The 16,207-nt window shown below is 41.2% G+C and overlaps 1 protein-coding gene across 1 annotated transcript; it reads left to right on the top strand.

Annotated features, from left to right (window-relative positions):
• The first annotated feature begins 3,238 nt into the window (after positions 1-3,238).
• On the top strand, positions 3,239-15,653 carry HAUS1 (HAUS augmin like complex subunit 1). Its single transcript, XM_055792713.1, is given in 9 exon segments — positions 3,239-3,259; positions 5,173-5,347; positions 6,445-6,580; positions 7,515-7,648; positions 8,634-8,755; positions 9,938-10,003; positions 12,035-12,106; positions 13,960-14,007; positions 15,339-15,653. Coding segments are annotated over 9 exon segments (858 nt in total). The 3' UTR covers positions 15,423-15,653.
• The last annotated feature ends 554 nt before the right edge of the window (positions 15,654-16,207 follow it).

Below are 16,207 nucleotides of genomic sequence, written 5' to 3' on the forward strand. Positions count from 1 at the left end.
AACGGCCCCTCTAGGGCAGGGAATGGGTATGAGGTGGAATTTCAGTGAATACAAAACCAACTTACTTGTTAAACTTCAGTAATAAATAAATAAATAAATAAATTTGTTACAGTTGTGGGAGCTGCTGGCCACCAGGAAAACATCCTGAAACCTTTAAAGTACAAAGTAAAAAAAAAAAAAACAAACCAAAAAAAAAAAAAACAAATAAGAATGCCAAATTCACTAAAATCTTTGTTGGCATGAGATTTATTAGAACATCTAGACGTTTAAAGAAGGGGAAATGAAATTAAAAGTTAAATACGATCAAGTAATTGAAATATTGAGCTTATCTTTAATTCAACAGAAAAGAGGAAAAGAGGACCTCCCTGAAGTAAAAGAAATTTTTAACCAGGTGTATCTGAAAATAAATTCCAGGAAAGGTGAAAAATGCTTTACCTGTTACAGTAAAAATGATAAGGGGGAGGCTTGCCCAGTTCAGATAAAAACAATATCCCTTGGTCAGCAAGGCTGTGGGGATATTGGCAGAAAAAGTGAAGTGAAATAAAATACACTCTGTAGTAGTTCTACTAATGTAAATCTGTGTGTTTTGCCATGACAGTGACTTGTTATGGGATGTGCAGATGAAACTCTGCATTGACAACGAAGTACAAGGAATAAGGTTGGTCAGGTGCCTCCTACCATAGTCAAGGGCAAGACTGGGTTGGCCTCGGTGTTTGCCACCAAGAAGAATCTTGAGCTCCGCTGCTGGCTGCAACCCAGTAGGCGTTGAGCGGTGGGAACATATGCCATGCCAGACCTTGATGTGAGGAATGGCCCCCTCTGTTATAAGAGGGTCATCCAGGAAGGAAGAACATAAGGTGGCCCATAGAGGCACTGATTTGGAAATTGGAAACTGCCTGGCCGACCATGAGGCCAGACGAGTAACAGAGGAGGTAGGAAAGGAGGAATTATCCTTAATACCAGACAGTAAAATCCAAACTGTAAGTACAGATCAAGAGCCAAACTATTCTAAAGAAAACTTAAAGGTAATTCAGGACATGAATTATAAAATAAAATTAAGTAAATGGACTTATTTAAGGGATGGTTGTATAGTGGTACCATCCAATTTAATATGGACCACAGCCCTATTATTAATAAGACGCATTGGGGAGCTGATACTTTATATAAAAGTCTAAATCAGAAATTGAAAGGGCGAAACTTGTATACTGTAATAAAACAGGTGACTCAGCAATGTGAAATGTGTTTACGCAATAATCCCAATACAGCAAATAAAATAAAACTAGGGAACATTAGCAGAGGGAATGTTCTAGGGCAACATTGGCAGATCGATTTCTCGGAACTTCCTTGAAAAGGGGGGTATCGATATTTGTTGGTACTAGCAGATACCTTTTCAGGTTGGCCAGAAGCCTTCCCGTGCAGAACTGCTAAAGCCCGGGAAGTGACCAAAATACTACTCCAAGAGATAATACCTAGGTTTGGAGTCCCAGCAGTAATGTCCTTGGATAGAGGACCACATTTTGTGTCCAGAATAGTACAACAGATCAGCCACCATCTAGGAATAGATTGGCAATTACATACCCCATACCGACCACAATCGAGTGGCCAGGTGGAAAAGATGAATCATCTAATCAAACAACAGATTGTCAAGTTAGGCCAAGAAACAAATCTAACTTGGCCCCAGTCTTTGCCATTAGCTCTTACACGAATTCGAACTAGACCAGAGCAAAAGAGGGGCTTAGCCCATTTGAAATTTTATATGGACGACCCTATGGGGTACAAAAGGGGATGTCTTCACAGATTGGTGAAGAAACAATGACTTCCTATATGGTGGCACTAAACAAACAACTAATAAGAATTGAGAAGCATGTGATGGGAACACGCAGTAGGGGTCTGGATGGACCTGTTCACGATATACAACCAGGAGACTATGTATACGTTAAGTGTTTTGCAGATAAAACCCTGGAACCACAGTGGACCGGACCTTTTCAAGTCCTACTCACCACCTACATTGCAATCAAGGTTGAGGGACAGAATTCTTGGATTCACCATACCCGGATTAAGAAAGCCCCTGCAACTTCGTGGAAAGTAACCCCAGATAAAAAAGAACTGAAACTCAAATTTACTCGGACAAATGGGAACAATGTGGGTGGCAATTAAAGCTGCAAAGTGGGAAGCCTATGTAAACAGGCAGAAAGCCCGAAGCAGCCGTTCTCCTGAAGAATTCCCTTGCTGCCGAGAAGATGGTACACCCCGTGGCTCGAAGCAACCGAGTCGACAGGCAAGGCAGAGGAGGAACAAACTGTGGAGAAAAGAACCAGAACAATGGGGCACTAAAGCAACAATGGCCGAACTTCCCCAGGACTGGAGTAGTCCAGGACACCATGTCTGAACTCCGGAAAAGGTTAGATCAACGTAAGAAAGATCGTGAGGCGGGCAGGTCATGGTATGAAAACTGGTTTAATATCTCACCTTGGCTAACCACTTTGTTGTCTGCTTTAGCAGGACCACTTATTATGTTGATTCTGGGACTTATATTTGGGCCTTGTATATTACGCTACACTTTATTAGAGAACGGTTTGACATAGCTAAATTGCTTATTTTAACTACGAGGTCTAGGGCAAAATATAAGAGTGTATCTATTAATGAGGATGAAGATTGTTGCGAATGCGTTATGCCACGTGAAAACTGCCTATTGTAATTGTGAGGTATTACCTTGTGAGTGTTATGATAAATGTTGGGATTGTGGAAAAAGGTTTGTTCACAGTGCCGAGAATGAAAGCAGCGTCTAATAAACAATAATAGGATAAAAAGAAAAAGGGGGAATTGTAAGAAACTATGGACTAGGGTATTGTTTATTAAGATTTATGTTAAGCCCAATGTAAAGATTAGGCAACAAAAGATAAGATCACCGCCAGGTGTCCAGGATGCTTGTGAAAGATAAGATCACCGCCAGGTGTCCAGGATGCCGCTTGTGCATATGAATGAAGGGCCAACACCTCCACTACTTCATGAACACGAAAGTAAAAAAAAAGTATAAAAAGGGACTGTTTGAACTGCTCAGTACGGCAGTTGGCGGAGCGCAGACTCCCCTGTCGTCCAGCGCTGTTTTTGCTCATATTCTACTTGCTATAATTAATAAAAATTTTAATTGGATTATGATCTATTGTGGTCTCAATTTATAACAGAGCTATTAGGTAGCATTACGCCCGTTAAATACGTTAACGTGACTACAACAGGAATGCCAGAATGCGAGGTCACGGTACCACCACTTCAACCTGTAAATGGCACTGGAGTAATTTGGTTTGGTGAACCATGGCGACTGTGGCTAGCACGACAAGGTGAATGGGAGTTTGATACAAGGTTTCAAAATTTAACCGGTTCACCTAATTGGGGTGAACTGAAAGCTGGAGGCTTACATGTAAATGTATCAGGGGGCTATCAGTTGCCACTGGGAGTCTTTTTGATATGTGGAGATAGAGCATGGTCAGGGATTCCTTTGAATCCTGTCGGTGGACCATGTTATTTAGGGTGTTTAACTTTGTTTGCTCCACGTATGAAAGACTTATTGAAAATGACTCCACAATTTCATAGATCACGGAGGGCACTGCGCACCTTTGATGAAACATGTAATGACCGAGTTGATCTGCAGTCTGTAACAACAAATGTCTTAGCCTCCATATTTATGCCAGGAGCAATGACTGCATTAAACGCTAAGAATATACAAAGGTTAGCGTGTTGGGGAGAGAAGCAATTTAATATTGCATTGCAGATTTTAAGTTCGTTATCGCTTGACGTAGACAGTGTTAGGCATGCTACATTACAAAATAGAGCTGCAGTAGATTTTTTGTTATTAGCACATGGACACGGTTGTGAGGATTTTGAAGGGATGTGTTGTGTGAACCTTTCCGATCATTCCATATCTATGCACAAGAAGTTGTCACAACTGCAGGGAAACATGAAGCATATTCTTGCTGATGATAATCCCTTTGATGAATGGTTGAGAGGATTGGGGATAACAGGTTGGTTAAAGACATTATTGACAGAAGGAATACGCTTTGTTATAATCATTATTGTAATACTTTTAGTTTTTAGCTGTGTTTTTTCTTGTTTAAAGAGAGTAGTTTTTAACATAACCAATCAGGCCTGACTTGTGCAAAAGGAAAAAGGGGGGATTGTAGAAGAATGGCTGCAGAAGTGGCTTTAGAATCTCTGAAGATCTGCACAATCCAGGCCTGGTATTAGAATAGGCCTGTAATCAGAATTGTGCTGAAGTTGCTGTGCTGAAGTTAACAAGAAAGGTAGCCTTGAGCTATTCTTGAATCCTGAGACTGAGTAATTATGTTGTGCCAACAGGCCGTGGCTGTAACAAGCTACAGCTGCTGGGAAAGCAGGTGCAGGGCCAAGAAAGATAGGGAGCAGTATGGGAAAATAGGGAGTAACAAACTACAAGGCTGAAGCACAGCAACACAATTAGCTACATGGATAGAATGCTTATTTTAGTCATGATAATTAGGGGTGTGAGAACCGCACGTGTTTAGAGACTACTAACCAATTATATTTCTGCTTTACGAATATGCATGTGTATCGGTTCTATATAAGTAGTGTTAGAAACTAATAAAGTGGAGCAAGATGCATAACTCATATTGAGCGTCTTCTTGACTCTGGTGAACCCTTCTTCCAACATCTTCTGACCTTTTCAGTGGTAGAAATTGTGCTTTGCAAGGCTCATGCCTGTACATTGTGGTAACTCTTTCCCTCCTGCTAGCCTGTAGAGACTGTTCCCAATGGTCAGGGTTTGGGCAGTTTTATCCCATGCTGGGTTAATGCAGTTTTTATCAGCTGCCCAAATAGCCATTAACATTTCTTGGATCGTTACTGTGTCTGTAGCAAACAGGTCATATGAATAAAAAGATAAAATTTTATCACCTGGTGATAAGCAGGTGTTCAGAGAAATGTGTGGGATTAAAAGGGAAATGTTTTCCTAAACTATAGAAGGTGTTTGAAGAAGAGACAAAGGAAGTTGTCTCCCTTTTTTCTGCCCATGCTTCAACTGATGTAGTAGGAGTTACTCTTCAGGAATGCAGAGCTTGCAGTGCTTTACATTTTTCACACCTATCAGCTGTTCTGTGTCATTTCATTTGAGCGTTTACTTTTTTTTCCCTTCGCTGGCAGGTTACTGTATGGCTAAAGAAAATATATGGGAGTGAGCCTATTCCACAATACAAAGTGAATGAAAGGACAGTCAATATCTTGTACAAGCTTGTGGAATACAATGAAGCCAGAGACAGGGATGTTTCTTTGCTGATAGAGGACATGAAGCAGAAGGCTGCAGAATATGAAGCTGAAGGTGAGTTCAAAGCTCCAGTTCTCAGTTCAAAGTCAGTGTTTCTTAATGACCCTCAAGATTGTCTTTGTTAAAATCTTAAACATACCTATATATACACACACGTATATAATTGGAACGAACTCGGCTTTTGTTCTGGTACAGCTTTTACTACAATACATCCTATGCCTTCCTGTCAGCAAAGTTTACAGAGACATAAGGTTGGTCAAGAGCAATTTTGTAAGCCCTCTTGAGCAGGCTGTAAATACAGACAAGCAGATTGATTGCTGAAACCTCCTAGCCTGCTGGGCTGAATAGCACAGCATTGAAATATTGGCTGGATAGACAGGGAAGCATTAAGAGTCTAAGCTGGTGCTAAAGCACTGTTAAGAAAAGCACTTGAGGAGTCTGAAACAGTGAGGTGATTAAGTTATGCTCAAGCTGCCTGGAGTGAGTGTTTGATGTGTATTTTTTGGAGCAAGTGAGTGGTTCAGGGGACCATAATACATAACAGGTGTGCTAAAGGATTGTCCTTTCACTGACTTTTTTCAGGAAGGAATTTTACTTTTCTGTGAAAACACTGACATTGTATACATGAGGACGTTTTTTGTAAAAACCCTATGTGTTTTTTTTTCCTTTGAGTCTTCTAGCACCTTGCCATCAAACAAATAATAATGAAGATCAGATGGTTGTTTTAGCCTGTCAGAGAACGTAGGCACTACCAGGCAGGTCTGCATGTGAGCTCTGCTGCAAATCCAGACTTCCTGGGTCTGCCATGACAAGTGTGTGCTCAGGAACAGGCTTAGGCTGAGCTCTGCAGGGAGAACCTATGTGTGCTCATCACCATAGCACAAGGGTGAACTTTTGTTTGTATGAGTTCAGAGAGGCTGGTCAGGGGAGTGGAGCAGCGCTCCCTTCCTCAACATGCTGAATTTGGTTAACACGTGGGGATGTGGCAGCAGTTTGGCATGTTTCAGACTTCCTTTAAGATGTCTTTCTGTAACAGTGGGGAGATAGCCAAAGTTTCTGGAGTAGGATTGGGTTCTAGCTTTGGAGAATCCCTTAAAAGAACAGTAATATAAAAAAAGAAATTACTCTTTTGGGTTGTATTTGTTTTCCAGCTAACTATCTACAGGGCCTTCTCGCAGAAAGCCTGGGTCTTTCCCTATCCAGTCTGTCCAGCAAAGGCATCAAGTACCTTGATGTCCTGGTAAACACTGCAATAACACTTGAAACGAAGGACACTTCTCTTGCCAGGTAATTCTTTCCACTGTGCTTCAGGGGTGATGGTCTGTGCTGTTTCCCTCTGGTTTGTCAATTCAGCAGTTTCAAACTTGAATTTCACACCAGGAACCTTACTTGTCCAGCTCATTTTGCACCCCTTAGGCAGCTTTGCAGGACACAGGAACCGAGCACAAAACTAACTCTTAATTGTTCCAGCAAAGGAAGTCTCTGAAGCCTGAGAAGCAAGGCGTTAAATGCCTCCTCCTTTTTAGCACAAGCTAGACCAGCACTCATGCTGCTTAGGCAAGGACTGGAGAACTGTAACAGGTCTTTCAGCTCCTCGTTTTTCCCTCTCTTATCTGGCTTCACTTAATGTAAGGAGACTAGCTTACCCATAGAGAAATAGCAGCTGTTAGTCTGGTCTTCCTGGGCACCTCTCTATAGCTGGACTTTGACCCAGCAGGTTTCTGCAGAGCACCGGTGGTAAGGAAGGGCCAAAATCTGCCTTAGAATCCAATTTTTGCATGATGTTCAGGAGCTTGGCTCTCACAGCTCTTCTGAGCTGGAGGGGAGAGCAGCTTTGAACCATTTGGGAAGAGGAAGAGACTGAAATACTGTCGGGCATGTCTTGGGAACATGCATTTTCAGGGACTGAATACAATTTCCCTCAAAGGCAATTTGGCAAGCCAGGAGTGGAGCATCTGATGATTTCAAACCCAGTGGTTATGTTTGGTAGAGTGCCAGGTCTTGTTCACTTACTCCTACTCAGATTGCTGGGCCATTTCTGTTTCCAGATGAAATCTTTGTTAGTTAAGGGAAGCAAATACCCTTAGTGACTTACTTTAATGTCCTCCTATCATATTATGAGAACAAAACCAAGTCATTTGTGTAAAGTGGGGAGAAAATAATTCTGAGTTTCAGAAGAGCTGACTCCTGAGCATTCCCATTGAATCTCTCTCTTCACCAGCTTCTTCAGTGCCATCAATGATATGACGTCAGAGCTGTATGAAACAGAATCAAATAACAGAGAAATGGAACTGGAATTGAGCAACATCAGGGAAAATCTAACTGCAGTGCTGATGCTGGAAAAGCAGTTAGAGGAGTGAGTAATGGATGACAGAGGGGGGAGATGTAAGCGATACTGCTGATCTCTGCAGTGTGGACTTTGGTTGTAATAACTAACAAGGATAATGAATTTTCAGGGTTTCGACACATCTCTAATTCACAATATTTGGAAGTATTTCTCAAAAAGTATGTGTTATGGATGCATTCAGTAATCAAGAGAGATTTGGGGGTACCATCAAACCTGTGATTTTAAACCAAAAATGGTCTACAAGCCGTTTTCAGGTATGGGCTGTCATCTTCCACCAGTTGCCTTCCTCTGAAGGCAAACCTGATTTTCTTACCACATTTAGCGTGGGCTCTGTAGTCAGAGTCAGAAGGAGCCAGGCAAAACAAAAAAATGTTTCCAGATAAGAATTTCCTTTAACCAGTGTGTGGAAGACTTGAAAAAATAATAATAAAAAAGAAAATCAGTCTCTAGTCCATTCCCTAGAGGATGTAATCTGTAGTGCTTTGCCAAGCATAGCAGGATCAATGCCTGCCTTGAGTGAGGATTGGCTCAGATGATCTCCACAGCCTCTTTCCGGTCTAATTATTTTCTGGGTTTTGTCTTTTAACGTAGTGCTGCTTGTAGTAAAGATACCAGACCTGTGTACTTTGTGCAGGTTTGCCATGGCTTCTCTCTGTGGTCTTAAGTTTAGCTTGCTTAACAGGTCTTTAACTGAATTATGGAATTATGCAGAAGACTGTTACTCTTTGCTTTTATGCGTATGGCTTTCCCCTTGGCCTGTTTTGTTTTGGTTTTTTTTTTTTTCCCCTGGCCTTTGGGACTCTGGATGTAACAGCTGTGGATGTTTCCACTAGGAAATCTCACAGTGAAATGCAGGTTTTTCTCCATCCTCTCCCTTCTTGTGTTGGTTATATTACAGGGTTTATCTTGAGCATAGATAATTCAGCAGTATTTGTATACTGATATTTCTTTGAATGTAAAAGTTTGTTTCTTTCTGTATTTTTCTTTTTTTAAAGGATCTTAAAAAAACAGAACATCTGGAAATAGAAAAGGCCAAAGATGAAAGCAGATCCCAGTACATGGAGTTCCTGAAAAATAAATATGAGGATACAGAAGTCAAGATCAAGGCTGCTGAGGTAGATGGAAGGAATTTTCTAACAAGATGTTGTAATGGGATGACACAGTCATGGCTGGTCAGGCCCAAAATTCTAGTTACAGAAACATCCCAGGAGCTTCTTAAACTCCAGGACCGAGGACTCTTGGGCTAACAGGATAATGTGTTACTACACTTCAGTTGTTCCGGCTGTATTCCTGGTCTCTTCTCAGGATATTGTATGATAAATGCAAGGGCACTTTTGCTTCTTTCACTGAGAACTACTAGCTCAGACTGCCTTGTGCTTATTGCAAGGTGCTGTCATAAGAGTATAGAGGCAGTTAACAGTATAGCAGCTGATTCCCTGAAGTAAATTGTGTGTTAAAATTCTGAATATAGCCATTTTTTGAAATTATTGATTGAACACAGAAGACAGAAGTTGTACTATCTTCTTCTTCACCTCTCCTACATGATGAAGGATGTGTGAATGCTTTATTCAACACTTGGGTGCTGTCTGATACCTTGACAAATGTGAGATGGAAAACATTGTGTTAGAGTTGATGAGGTTTTACTGAGAAGCCTCTTCTCAGCCTGCCATGTGCTGTTCTCCCAGTAGTTCCCTGGAAAGACTTGTTAGTGATACAGATTTTAGTAGCAACTGATTTCATATACCAGCTGTAGCTGTGATTCATATAGCACGTTTCTGTTGATAAACTGCATTCCTCTTTTGTTGCAGAATGGCTGTGTGATCATGGCCATGACTCCCTTAAAGATCTTTGTGAAACAAAGTTAGCGTAAGTTAGCTGAAGCAGGCCTTGCAGCTATGCTGAGGCATGCTGATAAGGAAGCTGAGAAAAACACTGACCTTGTGCCTAATGTTGTAAATAACTTTGAGGAATTCACGTAGACAAGAGAGGAAAAAAAAATATGTAGCTAGCTATCCGCAGAAACCGCAAATAGGAGGACGTATGAAAATGTAACCCTTTAGAGCTTAGCCAATCAGCAGATGACTAGTAGGCATAATTAACTGGAACTGTATATAAGACATAATCGCGCCGTAATAAATCGAAGCTTGCTTTATCACTCACATTGAGTCGGCTGCTTGCTTTCCCTCGCTCGTCGCACTCTTTTCCTGTTTAGGACAAAACCCAAGGAAATGGTAACATTTTTTCCTCCCTGTTATATTTTTCTGGTCAGTTATGAATAAACTCTTTCCTGTTTGTAGGAGCAGCTTGCTGCCACGGGGTTGGAACAATAACTGACACACAAGTCACTCATGAGCCTGTCTGAGGTAGGTCTTCTGGTACAAGATGGTTGTTTCTACGGTGGTGTAGACCAAGCTCTTTTGTTGGGTGGTTTCAGGAAATGTAGGTTGCTATTTGGTTACCTGAACAAATGTTAATGGTAAAAAGAAGCACAAATAAAAATCTCATAGATGGATACCTCTAAACTGGGGTGTGTTGGATGGATTTGTCCATCTTGGAAACTGAGAAGCTTTTATGGGTGCTGAATTGGTACCTTCAGGATTAGATGTGGGCTTATTTTGGACTTGGGAAGAAGCTTTCCTTCTGGACTGATTGAGGGGAACAGCTGGAATCTTTATTTTTGTTGCCTTTTGGTTTTCTCTGTCTTCTCTTTCTGCCTCTGTCTGTAATTGGGAATATGTCGCGACGGAGGGAAGACACAGTCACTCAATATGAGAGATCAGCAGACTTCATTTATTGTGCCTTACAGTCATCTTTTATACCTTGTTATAATTAGCTCATACATATTACAAAAGTTAAGCTCATTATTGGTTAGTTGCCTAAATACCAAGCCCGCCCCTAGTTTCTCTTCTGTAGTTTTCTGTTCCCACCTGCAACATTCTTTTCCCACCAAAATCTTCCTGTTATTGTGTAACAAGAACAGCCAAAGACAGTGTATTTTTGCTTTACTTCAGATAAGCTGAGAGCAATGTGCATTTTTGTCCAGCCAGCTGGACTATGTCTATGTGACCCTTTTCAGCTAGCCAGTTATCCACAGGAATATAGCCTGCTAGAGAACATCCATGGAATAAATTCCCTGCCGCTGAAAGAACATTGGCAGCTCGTGAACTGCCTCTTCTCTTTGTGATCTGTGTTGCAAGCAGAGTGGATATTCTGTGGATGATATCCTGTTACATGGGTACCTGTGTATTGCAGTGACTTGATAAAATGACCCAGGTGATTCTTTCTACTTTGTGTGAAATAAACCTGCTTTCAAGGGGAGGAGATCAAGTGAAACCCAAATTCTGAACCCCTATGCTTTTTTTAAATACAGCATTTTTCAGCTGTATTGTAAGCTCAGCAGGATAATGTGTCAAAGGAAAAAGCACATTTCTTGAATTACTAGCTATAGATTCTCCAGGTTTGTTCTGAAGCATTTGTACCCATGTAACACTGTCATGGTTTAACCCCAGCTGGTAACTAAGCACCACGCAGCCATTTGCTCATTTCTACACCCTCCTGGCAGAGTGGGGAGGAGAGTTGGGGGGGGGGGGGGGAAGGTAAAACTCATGGGTTGAGATAAGAACAATTTAATAACTGAGATAAATTAAAATATAATAATAATAGTAATGAAAAGGAGAGAGAGAAAGAGAGAGGAATAAAACCTGAGGGGAAAAAAGCCACCCAAACAATAAATGATGCACAACGCAATTGCTGCCCACCCACTGACTGATGCCCAGCCAGTCCCTGAGCAGCGATCAGCTTCCCTGACCAACTCCCCCTAGTTTATACACTGAGCGTGACATTGTGTGGTATGGAATATCCCTTTGGCTAGTTTGGGTCAGCTGTCCTGGCTGTGTCCCTTCCTGGCCTCTTGTGCCCTTCCTTACTGGCAGAGCATGGGAAACTGAAAAGTTTTTGCTGCTGTGTATGCAAAACTGTTTTCACGCAGAAGCCATAGGTATGACAATGTATATCCTTGGGGCTCAGTTCCTGCTCTGGCCTACAGTGAAATTAATAGTGAAAGTTCTCTGTGGTGGATTCTCATTTGAAATCCACTCTCCTTTCAGGGAGGTGAGATCAGGTGGTAATACTGTAAGAAAAGACAGCTGAAGATGTCTTCAGAACCAAGAAAAATTAATTAATACCTCTGCATAGAAATTTGAACAGGGTTTGACTGACTGGTAACTGAATGAATAGCAGATCTTTAGTTTTTTATGGGTTTAAAGAAGGCTCGTGAAAGCGCTCAACATCTGTGAAATCTTAAATGCTGTAGATAATTGTGGATCTATTTGACTGATTTACATCACTTCTACAAGTAAGAGTATAGAATATAATCTGCCTTGCTCTCTTCACAGGAACTGGTTGGACTGCAGGAGGGAACTGTGCCTTTGAAGAAGAAACTGGAGTCCTACCTAGATTTAAATCCTGTAATTATTCCCCCCCCCCCGCTGTTCTAATGTATTTGCCATCAGATTAATTTTAATGGACTTGAGAATGTAAGCGGTATTGTGGTGGTGGTTTCAGTGGACAGGTAGATGTCCTACAGGTCTATTCATGATGTTAACAGAAGACTTTCTGTTTATTAATAAAAGCCAAGAAATTAAGTATGTTTACCAGGCAAACTTTTTTCTAACAAAATGCATAGATTTGCTGGGCGAGCTCAGTATCAAGGTGAATTAGCTAGTAATTAGACAAAGAAATGTGGAAGGAAATATCATTCCTTAGTATAGCAAAGTTTTTGAGATTTACCAATATATTAGCTATAAATGTCATTGGGCTGTCAATATGGTGGATGCACCACGTTGTGCAGAGGTTGGAGCTGTGAGTAAGACTTTAACAATTGTGAAGAAATAGTCAAAGGTAGGTGTTTTCCCCTAAACAAGTACTCTAGCTTGTGCGAGTACTAGTTGCTCCATCATTTTCTTTGATTTCTCTTGAGGGTGCTGGGTACTCAGTGCTTGGAAAATGCAGGTTTCTCATTTAGGTGACTAAATTGCAGTTGTGAAAGCCCTTGTCTGTGTATCTCTTCTTCAGTTTATCTTTTGGCTATTGTTGCTCTTGGTCCCTGTACTAGGAGTTACTGTCAGACTGCTGTGGGAAGCATCTTTTATAAAAAAGATTTTACTCTTTTTCAAACTGGAACACTTGTTACAAAAGACACTTTCAGTTAAGGGTAATTTTGTGACAACTTTATAGTGTCTTAAAAACTCGGGGGTAAAAAAGGCTTCAGTCCATGAAACAGAAGGCCTTGGCCTTGTGTGATGTCTGTACATCCCACCTGTGATATCCGGGACTACTAAAGCCAAGTATTCCCAGTATCCTTTGAAAGATTGCCATTGCTTTTACAGATGAGTATTAAGGACTTTTGACTTTGTCATTCAGGGGAGAAGTGGTAAGAACAAGTGTGAATGGTTGAATGGGTTTTGGTTTTATGAAATACAGTTTTAACTATCTAGTTTACAGTTTTGTATTTGAGTTAGCCTCATATAGCCCTTGTTACCTCCTCATCTGAGCACCCCACAGCCTTTAATAGAGCTAATGTCAGACCTTTGTAAGAGATAAGAACTGGAACAAACCTTTTTTATAAATGGGGCACAGAGGTCCAGAGAAAGAGACTTGTCCAAAATCACACAGAAACTGCAATTAATCATGACTCTTGTGTAATGAACTACGGACCTGTTGGCTGGGCCACACTTCTCTGCCTCTCAACTACTGCTGTCTCACTCCTAGAAGGAAAGGATGAAGGGAGAGGGTGGTACTGCTTCTCTTTTAAATCCATCTTAGCCCAAGAGGCAGCTGCTTCCTTAAGTGAAACAGGACATTAAATGGGATTAGGTTCTCCAATTCCCCCCTCCTGCCTGTCTTGCTGTTAGTGGAGAGAGGGAGAGCCTCAATGCCTTGCTCCTGTGGGCAGGAGGAGGGAGGAAGGTTTATCCTGGCAAGCTTATTGTGCTTTGGAAAATTCATGCATAGACATGTTTAAAATCTAGTTTCTCAACTGGTAGGTTTGCAAAATTGCTAAAAATGGGGTTTTCACAGAAGACTTTCTAAAGACTATATAGACTTTAGACCATACCAGACTTCTGAAAAATGTGTAATTGCCCAAACCAAACTAGGCTTTTAATGTCAGTACCTTTTACAAGTGAAGGCTGTACACAAAACTGATTTCATTATCCCTGAATGCCCTGAGGCACGTCATTAGACTCTTGCAATCAGGTGGGGACTCTGTTTCCAGCTGAAACGGTGATTTATTTTTTTTCATGCCATTTTCTCTCATTAGAATCCTTCACTTGTGCAAGTGAAGACTGAAGAAGTAAAATGAGAACTGGTAAGAGATTTTACCTTTCACAGATATTTAAATGAGTGCCATCTTTCCAAAACAAGCTATATCTATGTGGTGACGCAAGTCGAGGCGGACTTAAAAGAAACACTATGTCTGCATGGCTGGGTTCAGACAAAATGGCCTTTATTGTTTATACAAACTATTTATATATCTTAGACAGCACAGGTGTTAGACCCTGATAGGTTTTTGTGTCCTTCTTCTTGCTTGCTCTTTGCTGTTGCTGTAGGTGCCTGTATGCTGCGGTTCTAAGTTCCGGTTCTTCACACCCTGTTTACATACCTGACAATTTGTGACTGTCTTAAAGGTACACGGCTAAGTCTTTGAAGTCAACTAACTTGTCTGCAGACCCGCTGCAGACCTCAACATATCTATTAATTGGTTGTGGATTTATCTACCTCAGATTGTAGTCTTAATGATATCTGGAAGGAAATAATACTCTGGTAAGGTAGAAGCTGTGCATATTGGTAGGAGGAACTGGTGTAGGAATATCTAAGTGACAAAGGCAGTTGTGTATAATGGTATCAGTGGGAATTAGGTATCTGTGTCCCTCTGGATTTTGTCTGCTTCACCTGTCAGAATGTTTATTCACTCAGCTGTGTTGCAGTTTATTGGTCTCACAACCTTCCTTGCTGCTCCTGAACTGTGAGGGCTCTAGGGCTCATTTTATTTAACAGCTGCCTTGCAGATTGCAATAGGGACCTTCCCCTATAAAATATAATGCCTGTTCGTGTAATCTGCAGGTATGGTTGTTGGGAAACACATAAAGCTGTGTGGGAAATTGATATGTAGCTTTCCTGAATGAGCTGGGCTACATTTGAGCATAAAACTTGTCTTTATTTCTTTGGGCTACAGTCTGTTTGCTTATTGATAAAGCACAAGTGATAAGCCTTAAAGCTGTGATTTTTGAGCACAGATAGTTGAGAGTATTTTGTATGTTCTCAGATGGGACTGCTCAGGTTGTTAAACTACATGGTTTTGATTCAGAAGTACAAGCTCACCTTCCCAGCCTGAGGCTTTTACCAGGTCAGAATACTCACCTCTGGAGAGTACCTGTTCAGCCTGAAGGTGTCCAGTATCACACTGGGGCACAACATGAAGGCAGCTGAGCTTGTGTAGCCCTTTGTTTGGAGATCTCTCTGTAGCTGCCTATAGAGACTGCTGGCCGTTTGCAGTAATGAGACCTTCCTGCTCAATACTTGGGTTAATCAGTGCTAATAATATCTCAGGATTTGATCATTGTAGCTATGTTTATCTAACAAGAATGTAAGAAAGCTGTTTTGTGAACACTAATTCCTCTTGGTTTTCTCTCCTGCTAGGATGCCTTGGAGGCAGAGTTCTCAAAACAAATTGATGTGCTGACTCTTGAGATGCCAGCACCCAGCAAACTCCAGTTCCCCTGAAGTGGCCTGCATGGAAGATGATTTCCCTTCTATTGCATATTTATTTGCACTAATAAAACATTTTGGAATTCTCACTGTACTTCTTTAGCTTTCTGCCTTAATGTTCTTGCTGTTGGATGGCACGCTTGTGACCTTCCAGCAAGCATGCTCATTTTTAGGGGTTCATGTAGCCTTGCATTGGTAAACATCACCTATTTTTCATAAAATAAAGAAAACCAACTTTGAGTGTTATCAGCTCTTTTTCCTTATGTGATACACACCTGTAACTGGCACCTTCACCAGGACATGTTCCCGTCAGGATTTGGTTGACCATTATCACTTAGAATTGAGCTGATCAGGGAGTCTGGTTTTCTTCTTTTTCCCTGTCCAGGTTCTAGATTGTGCGTTTTCCTGGAGTCCTCTCTTTGGTGGTGCAAGTATGGTGATGACAGACTCTTTTTATGTCTACTAGATCATTGCCTTTTGCTCCTTTGTTTTCTCTTGTCACTTTGGCTGGGGAGACACAATTTTTTTTTTCTACTCGTGGCCTGTCTGATGTTTACCAAGTTTGTGAAGATGACTTCTAGGCTCGTGCCTGGTATGCTTCTTCTTTTGAGCATTTTCATCAAACAGACGTGGACAGCTAAATATCTTCAGCAGAGATTTGATATGTTAATCAAAGCGAATGATATGGAAATTGTGATCTAGGGCTCAGAACGGTGGTTCCCATTGCCTTCTAAAGCCCTACAGCATCTGAGATAACACACAAACGACATTTTCTTGCATGCGTGATGGCTGTCTCCTTC

The sequence above is a fragment of the Falco peregrinus genome, chromosome W (assembly GCF_023634155.1).
Source record: "Falco peregrinus isolate bFalPer1 chromosome W, bFalPer1.pri, whole genome shotgun sequence".
Taxonomy (NCBI): domain Eukaryota; kingdom Metazoa; phylum Chordata; class Aves; order Falconiformes; family Falconidae; genus Falco; species Falco peregrinus.